The 21364-nt window shown below is 42.3% G+C and overlaps 1 protein-coding gene and 1 pseudogene across 1 annotated transcript in view; both read left to right on the plus strand.

Annotated features, from left to right (window-relative positions):
• Positions 1-21364, plus strand: part of KLHL17 (kelch like family member 17) — a gene marked incomplete in the record, with an annotated part of 112462 nt that overhangs the window by 51511 nt on the left and 39587 nt on the right. The window contains 2 exon segments of the mRNA XM_073603048.1: positions 1-105; positions 13121-13237. Coding sequence (XP_073459149.1) covers positions 1-105; positions 13121-13237 — 222 coding nt within the window.
• On the plus strand, positions 16904-17022 carry LOC141111513 (5S ribosomal RNA; annotated as a pseudogene).

Here is a 21364-nt window from a genome sequence, read left to right on the forward strand (position 1 = left end):
ACACACTCCTGCAGTGACCTGCTGAAGTCTGCACACAAGTATGTTCTACAGCACTTTGTGGAGGTGTCAAAGACTGAAGAGTTCATGCTACTGCCTCTAAAACAGGTAATTCTCATCTATAAAGCTTTTCTATTTTTGTCACATAACCTTGTCTTCCCTAATTTATCTAGAAAAATGCTAGTTTCATAGTTTTTTCACATACAAATATGTTTTAAATCCTATTGGACTGTGTACACTGACATTCTACCTTCATCCCTGTAAATGCTGGCCTGTTTGGTTGGCATGGTGGGTGCAGATGATTCTCTCGATTTACAAACCAGAACTGATAGGGAGAGGGAATACCTCTGACCATCAATACTTGTGGAAGACCAGTGAGGGTCCTAGTAGTCAGAGTCACACACCCTGGTGCTTTTGGACTAATGTTTACAGCTTTAGCACAAATCTTGCCTTCCTAGTGGCCGTTTTCATAGGAGGTGTGGAGTACTTCCAGTAACACCCTATCCTCCTGATTGTTGGTGCTTCCTTGAATTTCCTGTGAATTCTTTTCTACTGTGGGCAGAGCAGTGTTAACTATTCCCTCTCCATTATGGTCATATGCTATACGTGTCCAGGATCTAATAGGTTAAAAATAAGTTAGTTAAGTCTTTTTTTTGTTGGGGAGGGTTGGAATACCTTGTATACAGTATTTTGTGGATTGTAGAGAGAGCTTTTCACATAAGCCTCTGTGGCTCAATTGGTATAGGGCATATGTAAACTGGTTCACTTGCCAGAAAAAATGCATTATTTTGTTCTTAAATTTTCCTAATGTAGGGTCCATGACCTCACTTTTTCCACTGCTGTTAAAGCTCTATACCCTGGTCAAGGGCCATTCCAGCCTGTGATTTAAAAAATTAAGAGTAGCAAAACACTGATACACTGATTAAGTCTCCTCTGTACTCCTTATATAAGTAAATTACAATTATGAATTTGAAAGAACTGTGACATTTAGTAGAGCCAGATTAGATTATAGTGCTTTCCCTGACACTTCCATTCAGAATCCTGCAGGAGATTACAGGACACCAAGGATATATATATATCTCACAAAAGTGAGTACACCCCTCACATTTTTGTAAATATTTTCTTATATCTTTTCATGTGACAACACTGGAGAAATAACACTTTGCTACAATGTAAAGTAGTGAGTGTACAGCTTGTATAACAGTGTAAATTTGCTGTCCCCTCAAAATAACTCAACACACAGCCATTTAATGTCTAAAACCGCATACGTCTGTTTCCCAAAGACAACCTCTGGATATGACGCTGAGCACGTGCACTCAACTTATTTGGTCAATCCTGGCGAGGCCTGTTCTGAGTGGAACCTGTCCTGTTTAACCGCTGTATGGTCTTGGCCACCGTGTTGCAGCTCAGTTTCAGGGTCTGGGCAATCTTCTTATAGCCTAGGCATCTTTATGTAGAGCAACAATACTTTTTTTTGCTACAAACTTAACCTATCTCTAAGCAGCTGGCATTTAAAGCGAAAAACACACGTATTTTGTTGGGTGATTTATTTATTTTTTAATCACTTTTAGGTGCCAGCTGCTGCCTGCCTGCATGCAGCTGCACGGAAGACCTGTGCCATCAGTGTATGTAAAGACGGTCCATGTAAATAAAGTGTTAAAGGGCAACTGCTTTTCTAGTAAAGCAAAATAAATGCAAAACCCACATGGGAGACTAGGTAACAACCCCACTTCTTGTAGGACTATGCAGTTGGGCAGAGATCTGGCTGCTTGAAGACTCAAAATACCAGGGAGACTCAGAGGTGAGGTTGGCAAGTAGGGCTGAAACAACTAATCGATTAATCGACAACTAATCGATTATGAAATTAATCGATTACTATTTTCATAATCGATTAATCGGCCAGTAACATAATGGGGTTAAAAAAACCTAAAATGAGCCCTTTATAGTACAAAAAAGAGCAAATAATTGTTACTGTAAATATTACTTTCACAGTTCTACAGTAAAAAAAAAAACCTTACAGTAGTGATTATCTGCTTTTTTTTGTACTATAAAGGGCTAATTTTAGTTTTTTATAACCCCATTATGTTAATAACGTCTTAGACCTGGTTCACGTCTATGTGTTTTTGGTGTTTTTTGCAGAAACGCACTACAGTTCATTTACATGGTCTCCTATGGGACCCGTTCACATCTATGCTTTTTTCAGCCACTGCTTATTTGGAAAAGGTCGGACTTTTTTTTAACGCAAAACGGTGCTTTTTTGGTTCAATATACTTCAAAGGAATATACTTCAATAGAGAAGCTGCAGAAAAGCATGTAATGCAACTTTGCAGCAATTTGTGTTTTTTAATTGCCCAACAACAAATTGGCCAAACAAAAAAATGAAAAATGCAAATCGCAGCAAAATCACGTGCGCAAAAATCAAAACGCACAGCAAAAAGCACTGCAGAAACAGATCAAAAGCAAACTGCATAGGTGTGTACTGAGTCTTATGCTGGCCACACAGATCAATTTTCAGACGAGAATATTCATACGAAAAATCTTGGTACATTCGCTGAATGAAAGAATGTTTGAAATTTTCACTTGTTTTTAACATTCTGTTTTTAAAATGAATGTAATTTCTGAACGAAAACCACATACACTGTCTGATAATTCCTTTCACCAAGAAGTTTTCTATTATTTCTAAATTTTCCCGTTAAAATTACTTTTTTTTTTTAAGTTAGACATTTGTTTGTTTTTTTAAATAAAAAAAATGTGATATCTGAGTCTTATGATATTTACCAGATTCACCCTTTAATAGTATATACAGTATTATTATTATTATTATTATTCAGGATTTATATAGCGCCAACAGTTTACGCAGCGCTTTACAATATATCTCTCCTCTAATAGTATATACAGTATTTCTCTTCTAATAGTATATACAGTATATTCTGTCTGTTATTCTCAGAGTGGATTAGATATTTTGCTCCCCAACCATATAGTTGGTTGTTTATATTTACCATTGCATAGAGATATTTAAGAATAAATTGTCTTTTTTTTTTTAAACTTTACATATTAACTAAATTATACACCACACTTTTTTTTACGTTTTATTAACCGATTAATCGAAACAAAAATCGGCCAACTAATCGATTATGAAAATAATCGTTAGTTGCAGCCCTATTGGCAAGTGTCCCACTTTTTGCACGACAGCCCCACGCAGTTTGCAAATATTCCTGTGTGTCCTAATTCCACTAAATGTCCTGGCAAGCAAGGTAGCATGTGATGCACAACTCCATTTTTTTTCTTATAAAATAAATAACTACATTAAATTATTGGAAAGGCTTGATTACTTTTAAGGTACTAATATTTAGAAGTCAACCAACATGTTAACTTAAATCATCTATGCAAAAAAAAGTATTACAAAAAATTAAACCGCACAAATTGAAAATATTCTCAGTTTAGCCTCACATAATATCTGTTGGACACCTCCTATTCTTACAGCGTTTCTTAACACAAAAAAAAACAAAAAAACAGATCCTGTTACCTTAAAGCAGTGGTTCTCAACTCCAGTCCACAGGACCCACCAACAGGCCAGATTTTAAGTATTACCTTGGGGAGATGCAGACTAGAATACTGCAATCACTGAGCAGCAAATGATATCACCTGTGATGGATTTCAGTTATCTTGCAAACCTGGCCTGTTAGTGGGTCCTGAGGACTAGAGTTGAGAACCACTGCCTTAAAGCATGTTATACAGCACAGCGCTTGTGCTGTGTCATTTGGCCCCCCCTGTATCACCTGTAATCAGGGCTGCTGATAGAAATCATGGGGCCCTGTACAGCCTACCTGATGGGGCCCCCCTTCAGCTCCACCCTCAACCCTGCCCCTGGCCCCTCCCCTGACCCTGCCTTGAACAAATAATCGCATGTAAATCGGATCAGCAGACAGATCCCCCACTGAACACGCGGATTCAACTCTGTGTGTAAGAAGCCTTTATAACAGACAGCAACCCAGGCAGGTTAAGATCATCAGCATTATAATAACAAACACACAGCAGGTGCTCTATCATGGCTGGCACTGTCACAGTGTGTCCTAGGACATGCCTGTTGGGTGCCCTTGTTAACTTATTGCCAATGTCATGTGACACACTGTGACAGAAAACCTGCTGACTGTTGCCTGTGTATTATAGAAGGTGACATAGTAATGTACAGTGTATATCTTTCACCCACCTACAGGGGTGCTGCAGCAGCCACGATGAATTCTGGCTTCCCCTTTCCTCCTGGACGCTGTCAGCTGCCTTGCCGCCGCCTCACAGCCTCTCACTCTCCGTCTCCGTCTGTCTGGTGCCAACTACTCCAGAGTGGAGGAAGATCACTCCGCCAGGGAAGGAAATGGGCATCCGCAGCAGGGGGCCGGAACATGTAGTGCGGCGTGGAATGCACTGCGCATGTGCCCAAAAATGAGAAAAAAGTCCCTCCCTCCCACCAGCACATATCATCAGAGAGGGGCCCGGAAAATAGCAATAATACACCGACCTAAGCCAGTAGGAGCGGCTTAGCGGGGGGGTGTAATTTAGAAAGGCCTTTTTTTTAATTCTGTCTGTCTGTGAGGCTGCTTGGGGCCCCCCCGGACGCCGGGCCCGGTACAACAGGGCCAGTTGTACTGGCCTATCAGCGGCCCTGCCTGTAATACCTGGCTGATCCTCCCTGGCTATGCCCTCTCCTCATATGCTGACCACGATATCAGGGCTGCTGAGCCCTGACACCATTGTCAGTGTACTGCTCTGTCCCCTGTGTCCTTTCCTCCATCCTCTCCCCCCTCCCCCCCTCTGTCTGCTCATGTCTGCGCCCCCCGCTCCTGCTGCTCTCATACTTAACATTAAAGTCTCCCATCCCCTCTGTAGTAGAGCAATAAGTTCCCCTCTGTCTGTGTTATATTATAAATATGCTTATCTGTACTGATAACACAGTGTCTTCCTGCGATCATGTGACTCCTCGGCTCTGTCTCTCCTCTCCTCCCCAGCTGACGTCAGCGGCAATGTTCAGCCCTGCCCACTGGAACTGTGAGTCGGGCAGAGGAGAGAAGAGAGGAGGCAACTAATCACAGGAAGACTGTGTGTTATCAGTACAGATCAGGATATTTGATATAACACAGACACAGGGGAACTTCTAATACAGACGGGATGGGAGCTTTTTTTACAAGTGGCTTAACAACCACTTTAACCAATCAACCTATTTAGTATAATAACAGCTTTATAATCGTCCATTCTATTTCTTCTATTATGATATTGTTCAGAACATCAGATAGGAGCATATGATGGGAATACATAGCATGCGGTTCTATGGTTCTTGAACCAACAATCCACTTCTTTAGGAGGCTAATAATATTATACATCACAACCAATAACTCCAGTTTGTTTTAAAACGATATTGGCCATGGATATCAATATGTGCCAGGGAGGACTGCAGGGAAAACTCTGCCTTATTAGTGGGAAGGCTGCTTTGGAGGAATGAAAGCCGCCATTACTATACTGATTCGTTTTGTAACTCCAGATGCTCAGATTCCAAGGATTGGGAATGTTGGATATGTTTTACTCTTGGGGGATTTTAAGTTTAGGTGGATTCCCTGCAGCCCTCTCTGGCACATATTGATACCCATACATCCTTGGCCAAAATGGTTTTTAAAAACTGCATTGAATTAGTTGTGATATACAATATACATCCCCTATGAGCTCCAGAAGAAGTGGATTTACATGCTGTCTCTTCCATCCTATGCTCCTACCTGATGTTCTTAACAATATCAAATGAAAACGAATAGAATGACATTTGTAGAGCTAATATTATATTAATATGTTGATAGGTTAAGACTATAAGGTATCCAACTGATACTATGATTTGTATGAAGCTAAAATGAGAATAATTTTCATCTGTGGATTTTTTTTTACTTTTTGAAATAAAAACTTTCTTTATAGATGATTTTAGATGTATGATCTTCTATGATGGTTGACTTACTGTCTCAGTGTCTCCTCCATCCAGAGTGGAAACACCCTAAAGCTGGCCATACACTAGTAGATTTTCAAACAAATGTTTGTACAAGTGTATGTATAAAAAATTCTCATAACCTTCAATGATTTGATGATAAAATTGAATTTGCTATTCTTTTTGGAATGAATGTAAATTCCTGAACGAAAAACGCAATACACTGTTAAAAATTGTTAAAGAAAGTCATTCGTCCTGCTCCTTCAAATTTTCTCATTGCTGCAATTAAAAACTAACAATTTGACCCCACTAATGATTAGAAATTGAACAAACCTTCTTAAAATGGCACAGTGCGTAGTGGATAGCACTCTCGCCTAGCAGTAAGAAGGGTCGCTGGTTCAAATCCCAACCACGACACCACCTGCCTGGAATTTGCATGTTCTCCCTGTGCCTGCGTGGGTTTCCTCCGGGTACTCCGGTTTCCTCCCACACTCCAAAGACATGCTGGTAGGTTAATTGGATCCTGTCTAAAATTGTCCCTAGTATGTATGAATGTGAGTTAGGGACCTTAGATTGTAAGCTCCTTGAGGGTAGGGACTGATGTGAATGTACAATGTATATGTAAAAGCGCTGCGTAAATTGACGGCGCTATATAAGTACCTGAAATAAAAAAATAAAATGGGAAAGGTTGAACAAAATCCTACCAGTGTGTGGCTAGCTTTAGAGTGTCTCCACTCTGGATAGATGTGCTGAGACATCTTTGGACAGCAGCAATATCAATCCGGTTGAGAAGGTAGTGTGTTAGACTAGTAAATCTAGATGGACCTAACAAATCAAAGATGAACTCCTGCTAGCAGTTACAGCAACAGTGTTTTTTTTTTGTTTGTTTGTTTTTTCTGGGATAAAGGTTTTACAGGTTTTAGGTCTGTTGAAAAGTTGAAGTTTTAAAATAAAGAAAAAAAGATTAAAAAACGAAAGCAAACACCACATCTAAGAATTGGTAATCTGCAATATGTATTTTTGCTTTTGGGTTTAAAGCGGAGGTCCACCCACCGCTACAAAAATTCAAAGCCAGCAGCTGCACATACTGGAGATGCTGACTTTTACTAATCAGACACTTATCTGTCCTGGAGTCCAGCGATGTCGGCACTGCAGCTGATGTTTCCATCAGCTGTCGGATGCATGCCGTTTCCTTTGCAAGTAAGGGAACCCGGCAGTGTAGCCTTTCGGCTTCACGCCAGGAACCCTACTGCGCATGCGCGAGGCTCCGTTCTTCTCTCCTTCTGGCCTGGCGACATGGGGAGGAGGAGGGAGCCCCAGCCGTGACGTCAGTATCCGCGGCTGAGGCTCCCGGAAGTGGCGAAAGCATACCTGTGAAGGACAGATATGCTGTCCCCCCTCCCCACCGAAAGGTGCCAAATGTGGCACCAGAGGGGGTGAGGCGTACAATGAGCGCAAGTTCAACTTTTTGGGTGGCACTCCACTTTAAAGGAGAAGTACAGCCAAAGCTCATTTGGCTGTACTTCTCCTATGGATCACAGGAGTGCAGTTGGGTTTGCACTTCTGTAACCCGAATTTCAGCAGAGAGCGGGCTGAAGTGGGTCCAGGCTCCGCATCATCACAACCAAGGAGTCTGGATCCACCCAGATCCCTGGACCCACACCTGTTTCAGCTTCTCAGCAAGCCGTTGAGAACCTGAGCCGGCCACTGCCACCCCCTCCACAGTCCATTGCTCCAGTGAGCGAAGAGGAAATAGGAAGCAGAGCAGAGAGCCGTGACTTACAGTGAGCAGCTCTCTGCTCATGGAGCTGTGAGAACCGAGCACGCGGCAGTGTTTGATCGCACTGTTCTCAGTGTAAAGCAGTGGCGGCCTGTCTCCTGAACTATATGCAGGGCGCTGGACGTATGGATTCCAATGGGGGTTGTTTTTGTTTTGTTTTTTTTTGTTTTTTTTTGTTGTTTTTGTTTTTTTTTTTTTTTTTAGAAGCACATAGTTAGAGCCTGAGACTGCACCCCAAGCCCACCCAGTTGTGTGACAATAGCAAATTAATATTCGCTATTGTCTTCCTGATTCTCCTCCCGGCCAATCAAGAAGTGGGTCCTGAGACCCGTCACCCAAATGGCCGAGAGGAGAAGCAATACTATTGGCCATCTAGGAGGAGGTGGGAGGAGACTCAGGGGTGCCGCCGTGAAGCCCAGGAGGAGACGCAGGGAGAAGCCACTGCCCGGAGGAAGCGCTGCCTGCAACTTAGATGGAGTAAGTGCGGGGCTGGTGACTGACCGACCGGGGGGGGGGGTGGGGGTGGCGGAGGGTGGATTGTTTGCTTTCCTGCCAAAAGATATACCAACAGCCACCCCTGGTGTAGAGGCGCAAGGGGACAGATGCAGCATCCACCTAGGTTAGTATGATTAAAAAGGGGAAAAAAAAAACCTACTTCTTTTAAACGTCTCAGGTCTCCCCCGTAGTTTGACATTGCCAGTTGTAAGGGTAGGCTCAAAGAGGCAGCAGATGAGCACAGATAATGTATAAAATAGACTGTCTGTTACTGGAAGCCAGGACCCAGGAATTTTTTGGAATCTAAGGGATTAATGGCCTTCTACTAATCCATCAATTTGCAGCTAAATATAAAAACTTGCTTAGTACTTTCAGTAATAAGTGAAACTACAAAATTTAAATGCAGGTATTTGTCATCGAAGAGTTTATATCCCGTCCCACCACTTCTCATCGTTCTCTAGTTTTTGTGATCCCCGGAGAGCTTGCAGTCACACCGCTATTTTCCACCAAGTCTTCCCACATTGTGCTCCTCTTTCTGAAGCCCCCTTACAAATACACACGCAGAGCTCAGCCTAGCTTCCCCTGCGTATTCACTATGTCTCCTAGCAACAGCCTACAATATGAAACGCAGGGAACTCCTTTGCAGGAAGCTGCCAGCGCACCAGCAGCAAGGGTCCCCCGCTGCTAGGGTCTGAATGGATTGGATTGATTCCCACTGTTTCCTCCACACATACTTAGTGATTATTTGTGCTATTTTCTCCAGCCTGGATTCACTGGCTGGCAGCGGATCAGTCAAGCTGTTTGTCATATTACTGTATGTTTCCTGTTTGCAGTTATCATTTTGTCATCCAAGATTTTTTCATTTTTTTTATTACTGGTTTAACTGTGAACTTGCCAGTCATCCTCTTTGTAAGTCAGACCTCATATGTTGGCGGTGTTTTTGTTAAAAAGCGGAAAAGAACTCCACCAACCCGCACAGATGGAAAATAAAACTAAAATAATAATAAAATAATTACCACAAGTGTTATATGAGAGCTGCACGTTGTATAGAAATTAAATAAAGAATAATTAATTGATAAATTAATTAGAACTGCGCTCTCTAATACAGTGCAATTGCAAAATGTTAATTAATTGTGCAAACTAAATAAGTGCAAAAATTGTGTGCAAAAATTGTGTGCAAAAAATATATCTGTCAAATGAATGCCAAAAACAAAATACAAATATGAAATCACCTAAACAAAAAGTCCAAATATGAAATCACCCAAACAAAAAGTCAGAATATCTTCATATTGTTTTTGTTGTTGTTACACAGGATTTATATAGTGCCAACAGTTTGCGCAGTCCTTTACAACATGAGGGCAAAGAGGGCCCTGCTCATTAGAGCTTACAATTTAAAAAGGAGGGTCACACTTATAACAGACCCTACATGTATAGATCCCAAATATCATACTGTATTTAAAGAGACTCTGTCACCTTGCCCATCCAGTCAGCCCTAGGGTTGCCACCTCATCCCTTTAAAATCGAACACATAATAATTACACAGGCTCTGTGGCTGATTAAGGCGTTAATTAAACTCACTTGGTGCCTTATATGCATTAAATTGGCCTCTAACCTGTGTACTTCATATGTGTTTGTGTTAAAAGGGATGAGGTGACAACCCTAGTCAGACCCCTACTAAGTTATACACACCTTCACCGCAGTCTCCCCCACTGATCCTTCTGTCACAGCCGCCTACTGATTCCAGGTGAGGGGGCACACACGACCGATGACCTGCCATGAGGCAGTGTTTTAACCTCGGGCTAATGACTAGATCTTAACCCTGTCACAGCTTCTCATTGGTCATCCCAATTCTTTATTCTTCCAAGTGCTGCATATACACAATGCTCACACCTCTCTTTCATAACTCCCCCCTAAACGCACCTGTACTTCTACCATTTTTCTTTACAGCTCCAACCCCAATGAACACAGGATTATAACTGGTGAAACAAAAACACTGCCTGCCAACATAAATCCTAATCCCTGCTATTCTAAAAGGAGAGCTCCATAAAATATCTGTGAAAGGACAGGGAAGCTATTTTGGCTAGTTCTGCACGCCACTGAACCAGATTCAGCCAACCATGGGCTAAAGTCTGCAATCAGCTGACATCACAAAGCCAGTCCACGCTCAGCAGGAATCCCAACAATATTATCAGGATCTGCCCAGATAATTGACCAACAGCTGGCTCAGACTCTCAATGTGCTACTGAAAGCCTGAGCCAGTCGCTTCCACCCCCTTCACAGGCTGACACTCCTGTGAGTGCTGAAGGGACTGAGCACATAGAAGTAACTTAGTCACCAGCTCTCTGCTTGCTGTAGACCAAGAACCGAGCATTCAAAGACAGCTTAGAGGTAGCAGGGAACAGATGCTGCATCCGCCTAGGTGAATATGATTGTTTGTTTTTTTTTTGAAAGCCCACACTGTTTTAATTAGTTACCCCAGTGCTTTCCTTTCTGGATTACACTTCACCTAAATCTTTGCCTGTAGGGTAGCAATCCAGTGCAATACTTCAGTAGAGTTCAGTCTGTGTGCATCTACTTTCTGTACCTGGTATTTGCTATTGCCATGACTAATTGCACTTAAAAATCTATAGGTCCACTGTTTGCAACAAACAATTTTATTCTGTAACTTGCAGAGATGGTAAGCAGAAAGACAGCACAGTCCAGAAGTATTATACTAATGGAACTGTTGTGTACTGCTTTTTAGAACTGCTGTATCCTAGAGTAGAGAGCATGGTGGTAAGGTTATTAAAATGTTACAATTATTTCCTGCTGTCCTTTCTCAGAGATATTTCCTGGAGCTTTCCTTTAGGGAAAGACTTAAAGGGGAATTTTAGTTTATATCTAAGCCTAAAATGGCTCCCACCCCTCTTCTAACTCCTATATGAACTACCCTCTAGAAGGAAGATGCTAATACTTGCTTATTCTCTCTGGGTGCTCTGTTCTGGTCACGTGAACCCCACCCACTCCCAGCAGCCAGCTTCAGGGGAGAGCAGAGATTGCTGACAATGGATGGAATGCCTGTATGGTGACATCACCCACATAAGCTTACTATGGGTCATCAATTGTTGGCTGTTCCTCCTCTCCCATGAAGCCGCCGCTGGGAGCCGATCATGTGACTAGACCGCCATATGAATATATTTATCTTTCTTCAGACTTTGATAAAGACTCGAATTCCACTTTCGAAGTCAAAACATTAGTGTCAATAAGCAGATTATTTTTTTTTTTGCATGGGAATGCAGCAGATGGCTTTCATCTAAGTCAGGGGTCTCCAAATGTTTCAGTACAAAGGCCACATCTTATATTTTACAAATAGTCATGGACCAAAAAAAAACTATTTTCTAAATGAATGAAATACTTTTTACTTGGAGAAAGCACTTGAATACAACAAAATTTCCAAATTTTAGCCCATCAAACTCCTCCCTTACTTCTAGATCCCTATCAGTGCCCCCCTTACACGAGTCCCCACCAAAGTACCCCTTACCTGAGAGTCACCATCAGAGTCTCCCCTTACATCCATGTGTGTCCTTGTCAGAGTCCACCCTTACCCCATATACTGCCTTGGGAGCATTGCTGTAGCAGCAAATAGGGGTGGAGCAGGTCTAAACAGAGGAAATGTCTGCGTGTGAATGCTGGGTTAAGCACATGATTGGCTTTTAGGAAGTCATCGGTCCTAGCAACCAATGACAGTACAATAACTGCGCAGCCAGAACAATCTCCACCGAAGACTTGGAGGTGTTTGGATGTTGAGGAGAAACATAAACTATAGGCTGACCTGTAGACCTGTGTGAGAGCCCACTTATCCTAGCTGTGAATGTTTGATCCACCTACCACAATTTTGTTCTAAGCATTTTCAATTCAAATCATTTGCTCCATTTTTTTTGTTTGTTTTTTTTTTTGTTTTTTTTTCCATAGCACACATTTGATGTCTGAAGATGAAGATTCTTTACTTGCATATGTCTTATAACAACTGATCAGTGTTTCTGTTAAAGTTTTGCAAAGAATAAGAATAATGCCGCGTACACACGATCGGAAATGCCGCCAGCAAAACTCAGATGAGAGCTTTTCGTCGGAAAATGCAACCATGTGTATGCTCCATCGGTCTTTTGCTGGCGGAATTCCATCCAGCAAAAGATTGAGAGCATGTTCTCTATTTTTCAGTCGGGAAAAGTTCCTATCTGAAAATGCATTCGTCTGTATGCAATTCAGACGCGCAAAAAATCATGCATGCTCTGAAACAATTTGACGCATGCTATGAAGCATTGAACTTGATTTTCTCGGCTAGTCGTAGCGTTGTACGTCACTGCTTTCTTGACGGTCGAAAGTTCAGAGAACTTTGTGTGACCGTGTGTATGCAAGACAAGCTTGAGCGGAATTCCGTCGGAAAAACCATCCAAGTTCTTTTTGACGGAAATTCCAATCGCGTGTACGCGGCATAAAAGTTGTTTTAAAATCTATGGGTAAAATTTGCATCTTTTGTTTTCTTTATTTTTTATTTATTTTTTTATTTTTTTATTTTATGGCTCAGCCTTAAAGATCAGTTCTAGGCAACCTGCAATTCCAGTCCGTAAACTAAAAATATAAAAATAATATCAAGCAATCACTGCAACAGTTCGTAAAGTCAGAAAAATCGCTACAGGTATTATAATCTTCGTTCCAGTAGAGCCACAGCATACACAGCTCTTCAAGCGCTCAGTGGGAACTATAAGACTGGAACTGTAGGACTGTAGAAAATGGTCCATGTCGTACATTTATCTATATGTTGTGTCTGCTTACATTTAGATCTCATGTATAAATGTGTGTAAGTAACCTGCTCTACTTTTTCATACATGCTCTGTGTCCATGTCCTACAGGTGCTGGACTTAATTTCAAGTGACAGTCTGAATGTTCCATCAGAGGAAGAGGTGTACAGAGCGGTCCTAAACTGGGTCAAACATGATGTGGATGGAAGAAGACAGCACGTTCCTCGGGTGAGGAGAGCATATATGCGAGCAATTGCACTATGTAAATATGAAACAGGAAAAATTTAAAGTTGAACTTCAGGCAAGCAGTTAACCTGTACAGTATGTACCTGAAAAAGACTTGTAATTCTGTTCAGTCAGTTTTGTGATCTAAACACCTCTGCCAGACCACACCACCAGCTCTACAGCTTCCACTGCAGCACAGTTAACACTAGTTGAAAACAACCTCTCCGCTTACTGACTGGATAATGAGGGGCAGGAGTTGAGTCATAGGTCACCCTTTGCCTTTCTCTGCTCTCTCCTCCTGCCTGCCTGTCCCCTGTCAGCACATCTGGTCGTCTATCACTTACACTAACAGTATTCAGAAATATATATAACTTAATGTGTAGTAAATGGATACAGCAACTGCATTGTTTGTAATTTTATTTTATCCGCAAAAACATATGAGAAAATTCAGCAGTTTAATGCCCCGTACACACGAACAGACTTTCCAACCACAAAACCGTGGATTTCGTTAATCGTACATCACGGGACACAGAGCCATAGTAATTACTATGTGGGTTATAGTCCACCTTCAGGTGCTGGACACTGGCACACCCTAAACAGGAACTTACCTCCCTATATAACCCCTCCCACTACTGGGAGTATCTCAGTTTTCTCGCCAGTGTCTAAAGTGTTGGTCACGAGTAAAGATGTGCTGTGCTGAGCTCCTCTGGAGCAATCCTTGCTGGGGCTAGCTATGCAGCCGGATCCATTCAAAGTGTCTTTTAGGCCGAAACAAGGTTTTGCCTGTAACGCTTCTCTTTTTAGAGAGCTGGACCCCGGGATCCAGTACTTTTGGTATTAAGGCCATAAAGTTTTACTGGCGAGGTGCTTTTGACAAGTCCAGGATTGTGGGTTCCCCGAGGGTCCCCAGTTCCTGAAGGTTTGTTAACGGAACCCACCGTGAAGGCTGAAGATTGGGTCTGTTGTTTTACCACAGAAAACCCTGCAGCGGAAAAAGGTAAGTGGAGTTTTTCTAGGAATTTTTAAATTTTCTTATGAAATGTCTCCTTTAAAGTAAATGTTGTCATGCCTAAGAGTCACCACTGGGGGCTGTATGGAGCACGTACCTTCTCATGCTTTGCTCAGAGATCATGCTGTGTCACAGAAGCAAAAGACTTTTTTATCCCTCCGGCTAGCAGGCAGACCTCCGGTAAGTTTGGGGGGTTTTGCTTCCTCCAGACACCCCCACCTGAGCTGAACTCTTCCCCTCTTCAAGAGGCTGAGTATAAGGGAGAACTAAAAACGATCGGCAATGCCATTTCCTTTCACCGCCCCTACACGGCGGCGGCTTCCAGGTCTCCTCCATGCCATCCCTCCCTCACTCAACCGATCTCATCGGATCAGAGGCCCGTGCTTGCGCGGGAAAACTCTTTTTTGAAAAAAAGGAGGGGGGCACGATGCAACGGTGGGGGTGGGGGTGGGGGTGGGGCTTAGCGCGGCGTTGGCGTCCTCCAATGCTGGAGTGTGTTTTTTAAAAAGAAAAAGAAACGCTCCATTTATGCTGGCTGCAAAATTGTCGGAGAGACATCAGAGCAAAGAAGAGCACGAAAGAGGTTTTGGTGATACAGGCATTTCCCATTTGACACATTTACTATTTGCATCAGGCTGAGCATTAATAGCAGCGGCGGTAGCTGGACTATTGCTCAAGCAGTAGTCCAGCTACCGCTGGTCCCTGTGATTTCTTCTGGTAGTACCTCTACTTTGTACATCGGGCTATGGTCAGAGGGGGGGTTGAAACAACCCATAAAAAGAGCTAAGGGTCTCCCTCAAGCTCTGGAAAGCCTACTCATCTCTACAAATGGCATCCTCCCCTGAGAGGGGGTGGCTGGTCAGAGTGAGCATCAGGGCCATGAAATGTCTGCAGCTGTTTTTAATACTGCAGCCCCTGTTTATTTTATGATAATTAAAAAAAAAAAAAACTTTAGCGACTTTAATTGCATCACAGTGTGGGTCAAAATGCAACAGGTTCTCTTCCACTACCCAGGACCCACAAACTGAGGAACTAGGGGCAGGAGAAGACGAATTCCCTCAGGGGACCATGGTGAGGCTGATGACTCCTCTTCTGAGGTGTCAAATGTGGGAGAATCAGCTGTTCCAATTTTAAGATTGATGGTGCAATTTCTTGCTGAATGATCGCTCCACATTTTATGTACCCTTAACTGAGTGTTTGGGTTCATTAAAGCCTCCTCAAGCTGTGTATGCCTTTTCCTGTCCATTCATTGCTGGAAAAGCTTTTTTTTGTATCTGAGAGGACCACCCAGATAAGCATTTTTTTCCCTCCTAAAAGGTTTTCACACTTTATCCTATGGTGGAGGAAATTCACTAAGTAGGGTATACCAGCAATTAACGCTGCTATATCCTCTGTGAATAAGTTTGACTTGTCCGGCAGACAATGCTCAAATGCTTAGGGATCCAATGGATAAAAAGGTGGAATTCCTATTGAAAAAAAAAGGCCCAGGAGGCAGCTTTATGTTTGCAATAGTTGCTATGAGAGATTCTATCCTTCAGGCCTTGCGCCCTTCGCTAAGCGCCTTGTAAGAAGCTCCTGGCTAATCTTCCTTTTTTTGGTGAAACAGCTATTTGGGGATGTTTTGGATAATACATCCAAAGAAATTCTAGTGAAAAGTACCCCTTTTGCCATTTTAGAAAAGGAGTAAATGTATTTTCGTTTTAAAGCTCCTTCTCCTGTGCCAGAGGCATCAGCCTCCAGGCAGTCACGGCGGCTTCCACCGTCAGGTTCAATTGAATAGGGGGAATTCTTATGCAGTTCTCAAGGATCTGGCAAGGAAGAGTGTCGCGACGAATGGGGGACTTCCTCAATAGCTCCAGGGTACAAACTGGAGTTCCAAGAGTTCCCCGTCTCCTCGTTTTCTCACATCAAATGTTTCTAAGGATCCAAAGAAAAAAGTGATCATGGGGTCCCCATGTAAGAACAGAGGTTGGAGTTTGATTCAAACCTCCTTTTTTTTCACGGTGCCAAATCCGAATGGACATTCTGGATCTCAAAAATCTAAATTCAATTCCTGAATTTAACCACTCTTTTTTTCTGTCAATCCAAATCAGTTATCTCCATCCTACAAGGAGGAGAACTTCTGGCATCAATCGACATCAAAGATGCATACCTCCATATGCCTATTTCCTTGCTCTCTAGTAGCTACTGCACCTTGAGTGTTTACAAAGGTTCTGGCCCCTCTTCTAGCCAGATTAAGGGTCCAAGGTATAATGGTTTACCTAGTCAATCTGTTCTTGATAGACCAGTCGGTAGCCCGCTTAGACCAAAGTATGGTCACCACATTCAACTACCTGGAATATCTAGGTTGAATTCTCAACCTAGGAGAAATCTTTAAAACCATGAAGAAGGCTAAAATACTTGGGTCCGATCATAGGTTCACCCAGAAAAAGGTATTCTTACCCCAGGCAAAGATCAGCACCATAAAGGAACTGATTTAGGTGGTCGAAGCAAGATCAATTTCTTCTATTCAACTTTGCATGTGGTTGTTGGGAAACATGGTGGCTTCATTCAAGGCCGTTCCTTATGCTCAGTTTCATTCGAGACTGCTGCAAAACAATATCCTATCGGCTTGAAACAAAGGGTTCAAGCTCTACATTACCAATGTGTCTGGCTCCAAAGCCTATGGCCACATCACCCTGATAGTGCCCGATCTTGTCTGATCTTGGAAGCTAAGCAGGGTCGGGCCTGGTTAGTACCCAGATGAGAGACCACCTGGAAATACCAGGTGCTGTAGGCTGGATGCGCCAGAGCCTCAGTTTATGGTTAATATCCAAAAATCTACAAAGGGGAAAATCCTTCCTTCAGTTACCTGGGAAGTGGTAACAACATATGCCAACCTTTTTTGTTTAGGTTGGGGAACAGTCCTGGAAGAGGCGACTGTCCAAGAGAAGTGGTCCAGATCAGAAATGGCCTTGCCCATTAACATTTTAGAAATTCAGGCAGAGCTCTTGGTCCTGAGGGCCTGAACGTTCAGTTTACGGTATTGTCCTGTCAGGATTCAATCCGGCAATGCCACAGCAATGGCCTATAATAATCATATCCTATCTTGGGCATAAAACAATGTACTTTGCCTATCGGCAGTCTTCATTCTAGGAATAGAAAATTGGCAGGCGGACTACTTGAGTCGCTAGCAGTTGTTCCTGGGAGAATGGTTCCTTCTCCCCAATATCTTCCTGTCAATATGTCAAAAATGAGAGATCCCAGACATAGATCTGTTTGCATCCCGGTTCAGCAAAGAAATTGACAACTTTGTGTCAAGAACAAAGGATCCGCTAGCATGCGGAACAGATGCTTTGCTATTCCCGTGGAATTGGTTCTCACTGATTTATGCATTCCCTCCTATTCTGCCTGCGTCCGCGACTTCTTCGCAGGATCAAGCAGGAAGGGATGTCGTTGATTCTTGTGGCCCCCAGCAGGGCCCAGAAAATCTTGGTATGCAGAGATTGTAAAGATGGCAGTAGGGGACCCATGGACCCTACCATCACAGCAAGACCTTCTCTTGCAAGGTCCGGTGTTCCATCCTATGTTACAAAAGCCAAATTTAACGGTCTGGCTATTGACACCCACACTGTGAAGAAGCGTGGGCTGTCAGGTTCAGTAGCTTCTACCTTGGATAATGCAAGGGAGCCGGCCTCCATAATTATATATTATGGAGGCTGGGAAACATATGTCTCCTGGTGTGAACCCAGGAGTCGCACCCCAGGAAAAAAGTCAAAGGTAGGATCCTTGATTTTCTGCAGATGGGGTGAGAAATAGGCTGGCCTTGAGTGCTTCTAAGGACAGGTCTCGGCCTTATTGGTATTATTTCAATGACCACTTGCTTCGCATTCTTTGGTTTGTAACTTTATTCAGGGGGTAACACGGCTTAATCTCCGGTTAGGTAACCCCTGAACCCTTGGGACTTGAATTTAGTTTTGTCGGCATTACAAAACAGCCTTTTTTTGGGCCGATACGACATATTCCCTTGGTCCTTTTTTGACAAGCAAACTATTTTTTCTGGTAACCATATCTGCTGCAAGAAGGGTATCAGAATTGGCTGCCCTTTCTTGTAAAGAGCCATATTATTATTGTTCACAAGGATAAGGTAGTATTGCGTCCTCATCCTAACTTTTTACCAAATGTAATATCAGGTTTTTATCTAAACCAGGATATTGTGCTACCTTCATTTTTCCAGAACCCTGTTCTATGGATGAAAAATCACTACATTCTCTTGATGTGGTGAGAGCAGTCAAAGTCTACTTAAAGGCAACTGCTCAGATTCGGAAAACGGATGTTTTGTTCGTGTTGCCTGAAGGTCCTAAAAGAGGACAGGCAACATCGAAACCTACCTTTTCTAAATGGATTCGACAAGTAATCGTTCAAGCTTAAGGTTTAAAGAGGTAGTTCTACCCTCTCAAATCAAAGCGCACTCCTCTAGGGTTGTTAGTGCTTTGTGGGCAGTGCATCACCAAGCTTCCATGGCTCAATTCTGCATGGCCGCAACTTGGTCTTCAATCCATACATTTACCAGATTCTATCTGGTGGATGTAAAAAGATATGAGGATGACGCCTTTGGACGCACTGTACTGCAGGCAGCAGTATAAATCCTCTGACCTCATGGTGCCCTACTTTGGTTGTGTCTCCCTCCCCTCAGTTGGCATTGCTCTGGGACATCCTACATAGTAATTACTATGGCTCTGTGTCCCGTGATGTACAATTAAAGAAAATAGGATTTTTATAACAGCTTTCCTGCAAAATCCTTTTCTTTTGAAGTACATCACGGGACACAGAGGTCACGCCCCTCTTTCTAGTATACACGTGTATTGCTTTGCTACAAAACTGAGATACTCCCAGTAATGGGAGGGGTTATATAGGGAGGCAACTTCCTGTTTAGGGTGTGCCAGTGTCCAGCACCTGAAGGTGGACTATAACCCACATAGTAATTACTATGGCTCTGTGTTCCGTGATGTACTTCAAAAGAAAAGGATTTTACAGGTAAGCGGTTCTAAAAATCCTATTTTTTGTTAGAAGGATATTGGCTCCAACTTGTCTTGCATACACACGGTCACACAAATGTTGGCCAACAATTACGAACGTAGTGACGTACAAGACGTATGTGATATCTCCATTACGGACGCTAGTTTTACAAGACCGAGCGCTTCCGGCTGATACTTTATTCCGAGCATGCGTGAACTTTTGTGCGACGGACTTGTGTACACATGATCAGAAAGTCCGACAACAAAGTTTTGTTGGCGGAAAATTTGAGAACCTGCTAGCCAACATTTGTTGGCGGAAAGTCCGATAACAAATAATCGATGGAGCATACACACGGTCGGACTTTCAGCCAACAAGCTCACATCCAACATTTGTTGTCGGACAATCCGATCGTGTGTACGGGGCATAAGTCTTGTGACAGCCCACATGAACAATAGCATCATGTTTTTATCTCTTTTCATTACCTGACCAGTTTTTTATACAGCAGTTTTGATCATGCTGGCTTGTTTCTACTTAGAATGAAGGCACTAGAAAACATATTTGTTTTTTAATCCATTTTATTCAGTTACAGTCATTTTATGTGTGTGCATTAACATTCAAAAATGCAAATAAAAGAGGATTGATAAGGATCAAGACTGTGAAATTAAAGCCAAAAACAAAGTCTGTATAAGACCTGATCGATTGTAAAGGTTACAAAATGGTTGTATGATGCCCATCATTCTTAGCTGATAATGCAGATATAATTCAACATGCTTTTTTGAGAGTTTATATGATACACAATAAAGTACATTATACTGTACCAGTGATACTAAAGGCACATTTTTTTTTTTTTTTTTTTTTTTTTATAATGAAGTAATATTTATTGAGCTTTTAATATTTTAGTTATACAAGAAATACCAGTCATATACATTCCATTCCTAACCAAACATAGTTATATGCATCAGATAACAATGTGATGTATCGTTAAAGCTCAGGTTATTACAAGCATTGTGCGACTAGGGACATAATACAAGAACCAAAATTTAGAAGGACCAATTTTTTTTTTGTGTTAATAGGCCAGTTTTCCCTATCTAGGGCATTGTTGACAACATTTCTCCATCACAATTTTTTTTTTAATAAAAAGATATTCTACTTACCTGCTCTACTCTTTTTTTTTTTTTTTTGCCGCATCTGTCATAAAACCGCTAAACCAACACCCCCCCGTTCAAATCTAACCCCATCAGAAGTCGCTGCATTGCCGCTGCATTGCCTTTCTCAAAACTCCAGTCTTATGATCAAACTGGCAGACAAAGGTGGTGCGATTGTATTACAAGCTAAAACTGACTACCTCCAGGAATCCATGCATCTATTTTCTGATACAAAACTCAAATGTGACCCACTACTGAAGTTTAAAAGAGAGGGCATCTAACGAAGGTATCAACACCATGGCAATGGCCTTCCTCAAAAGAGAGGTTTACAAATGACCACATTTTTATCATCTACCTAAAATACACAAGGACCCCACTTATCCCCTAGGATATCCTATAGTCGTGGTGATGGAAAGCGTCACCATCTATTTCTCTATTTACATCGACCACTTTCTACAACCTCTTGCCTAAAACCTACCATCATACATATGCGACAGCATTCATCTTCTACAGATGCTAAAAAATTACTCATGGGAATGCACCTACCTATGGCTTTCACTAGATGTAAGCTCTCTTTATACCAGCATACCATATGAGGTTGGGTTATGAATGTGTATCCATAACAGGCCAACTTCATCACCGAGGCCACAGAGTACTGCTTGACTCACAACTACTTTGAATTTCATGGCGCGTACTACTTGCAGACCCATGGTACGGCGATGGGAGCCAACTTTGCTCCCAGTTACGCCAGTCTGACCATGGGCCTCTGTTAACACATCAAGATTTGGCACAGCAACCCATTTGCAACCCACATTATATTCTAACAAAGAAACATAGGCGAAATATTCTAATGGGGTGTATCGCTCACCACGGTAGAACATTTCGTTGAGTACTGCAACAACAATATGGGACTATTTTTCACTTGCAGTTGACCCTGACAGGTAGGCATTTCAAGATTTAGAACTATGAGAACAATAA

Source organism: Aquarana catesbeiana, linkage group LG10, assembly GCF_042186555.1.
Source record: "Aquarana catesbeiana isolate 2022-GZ linkage group LG10, ASM4218655v1, whole genome shotgun sequence".
Taxonomy (NCBI): Eukaryota; Metazoa; Chordata; class Amphibia; order Anura; family Ranidae; genus Aquarana; species Aquarana catesbeiana.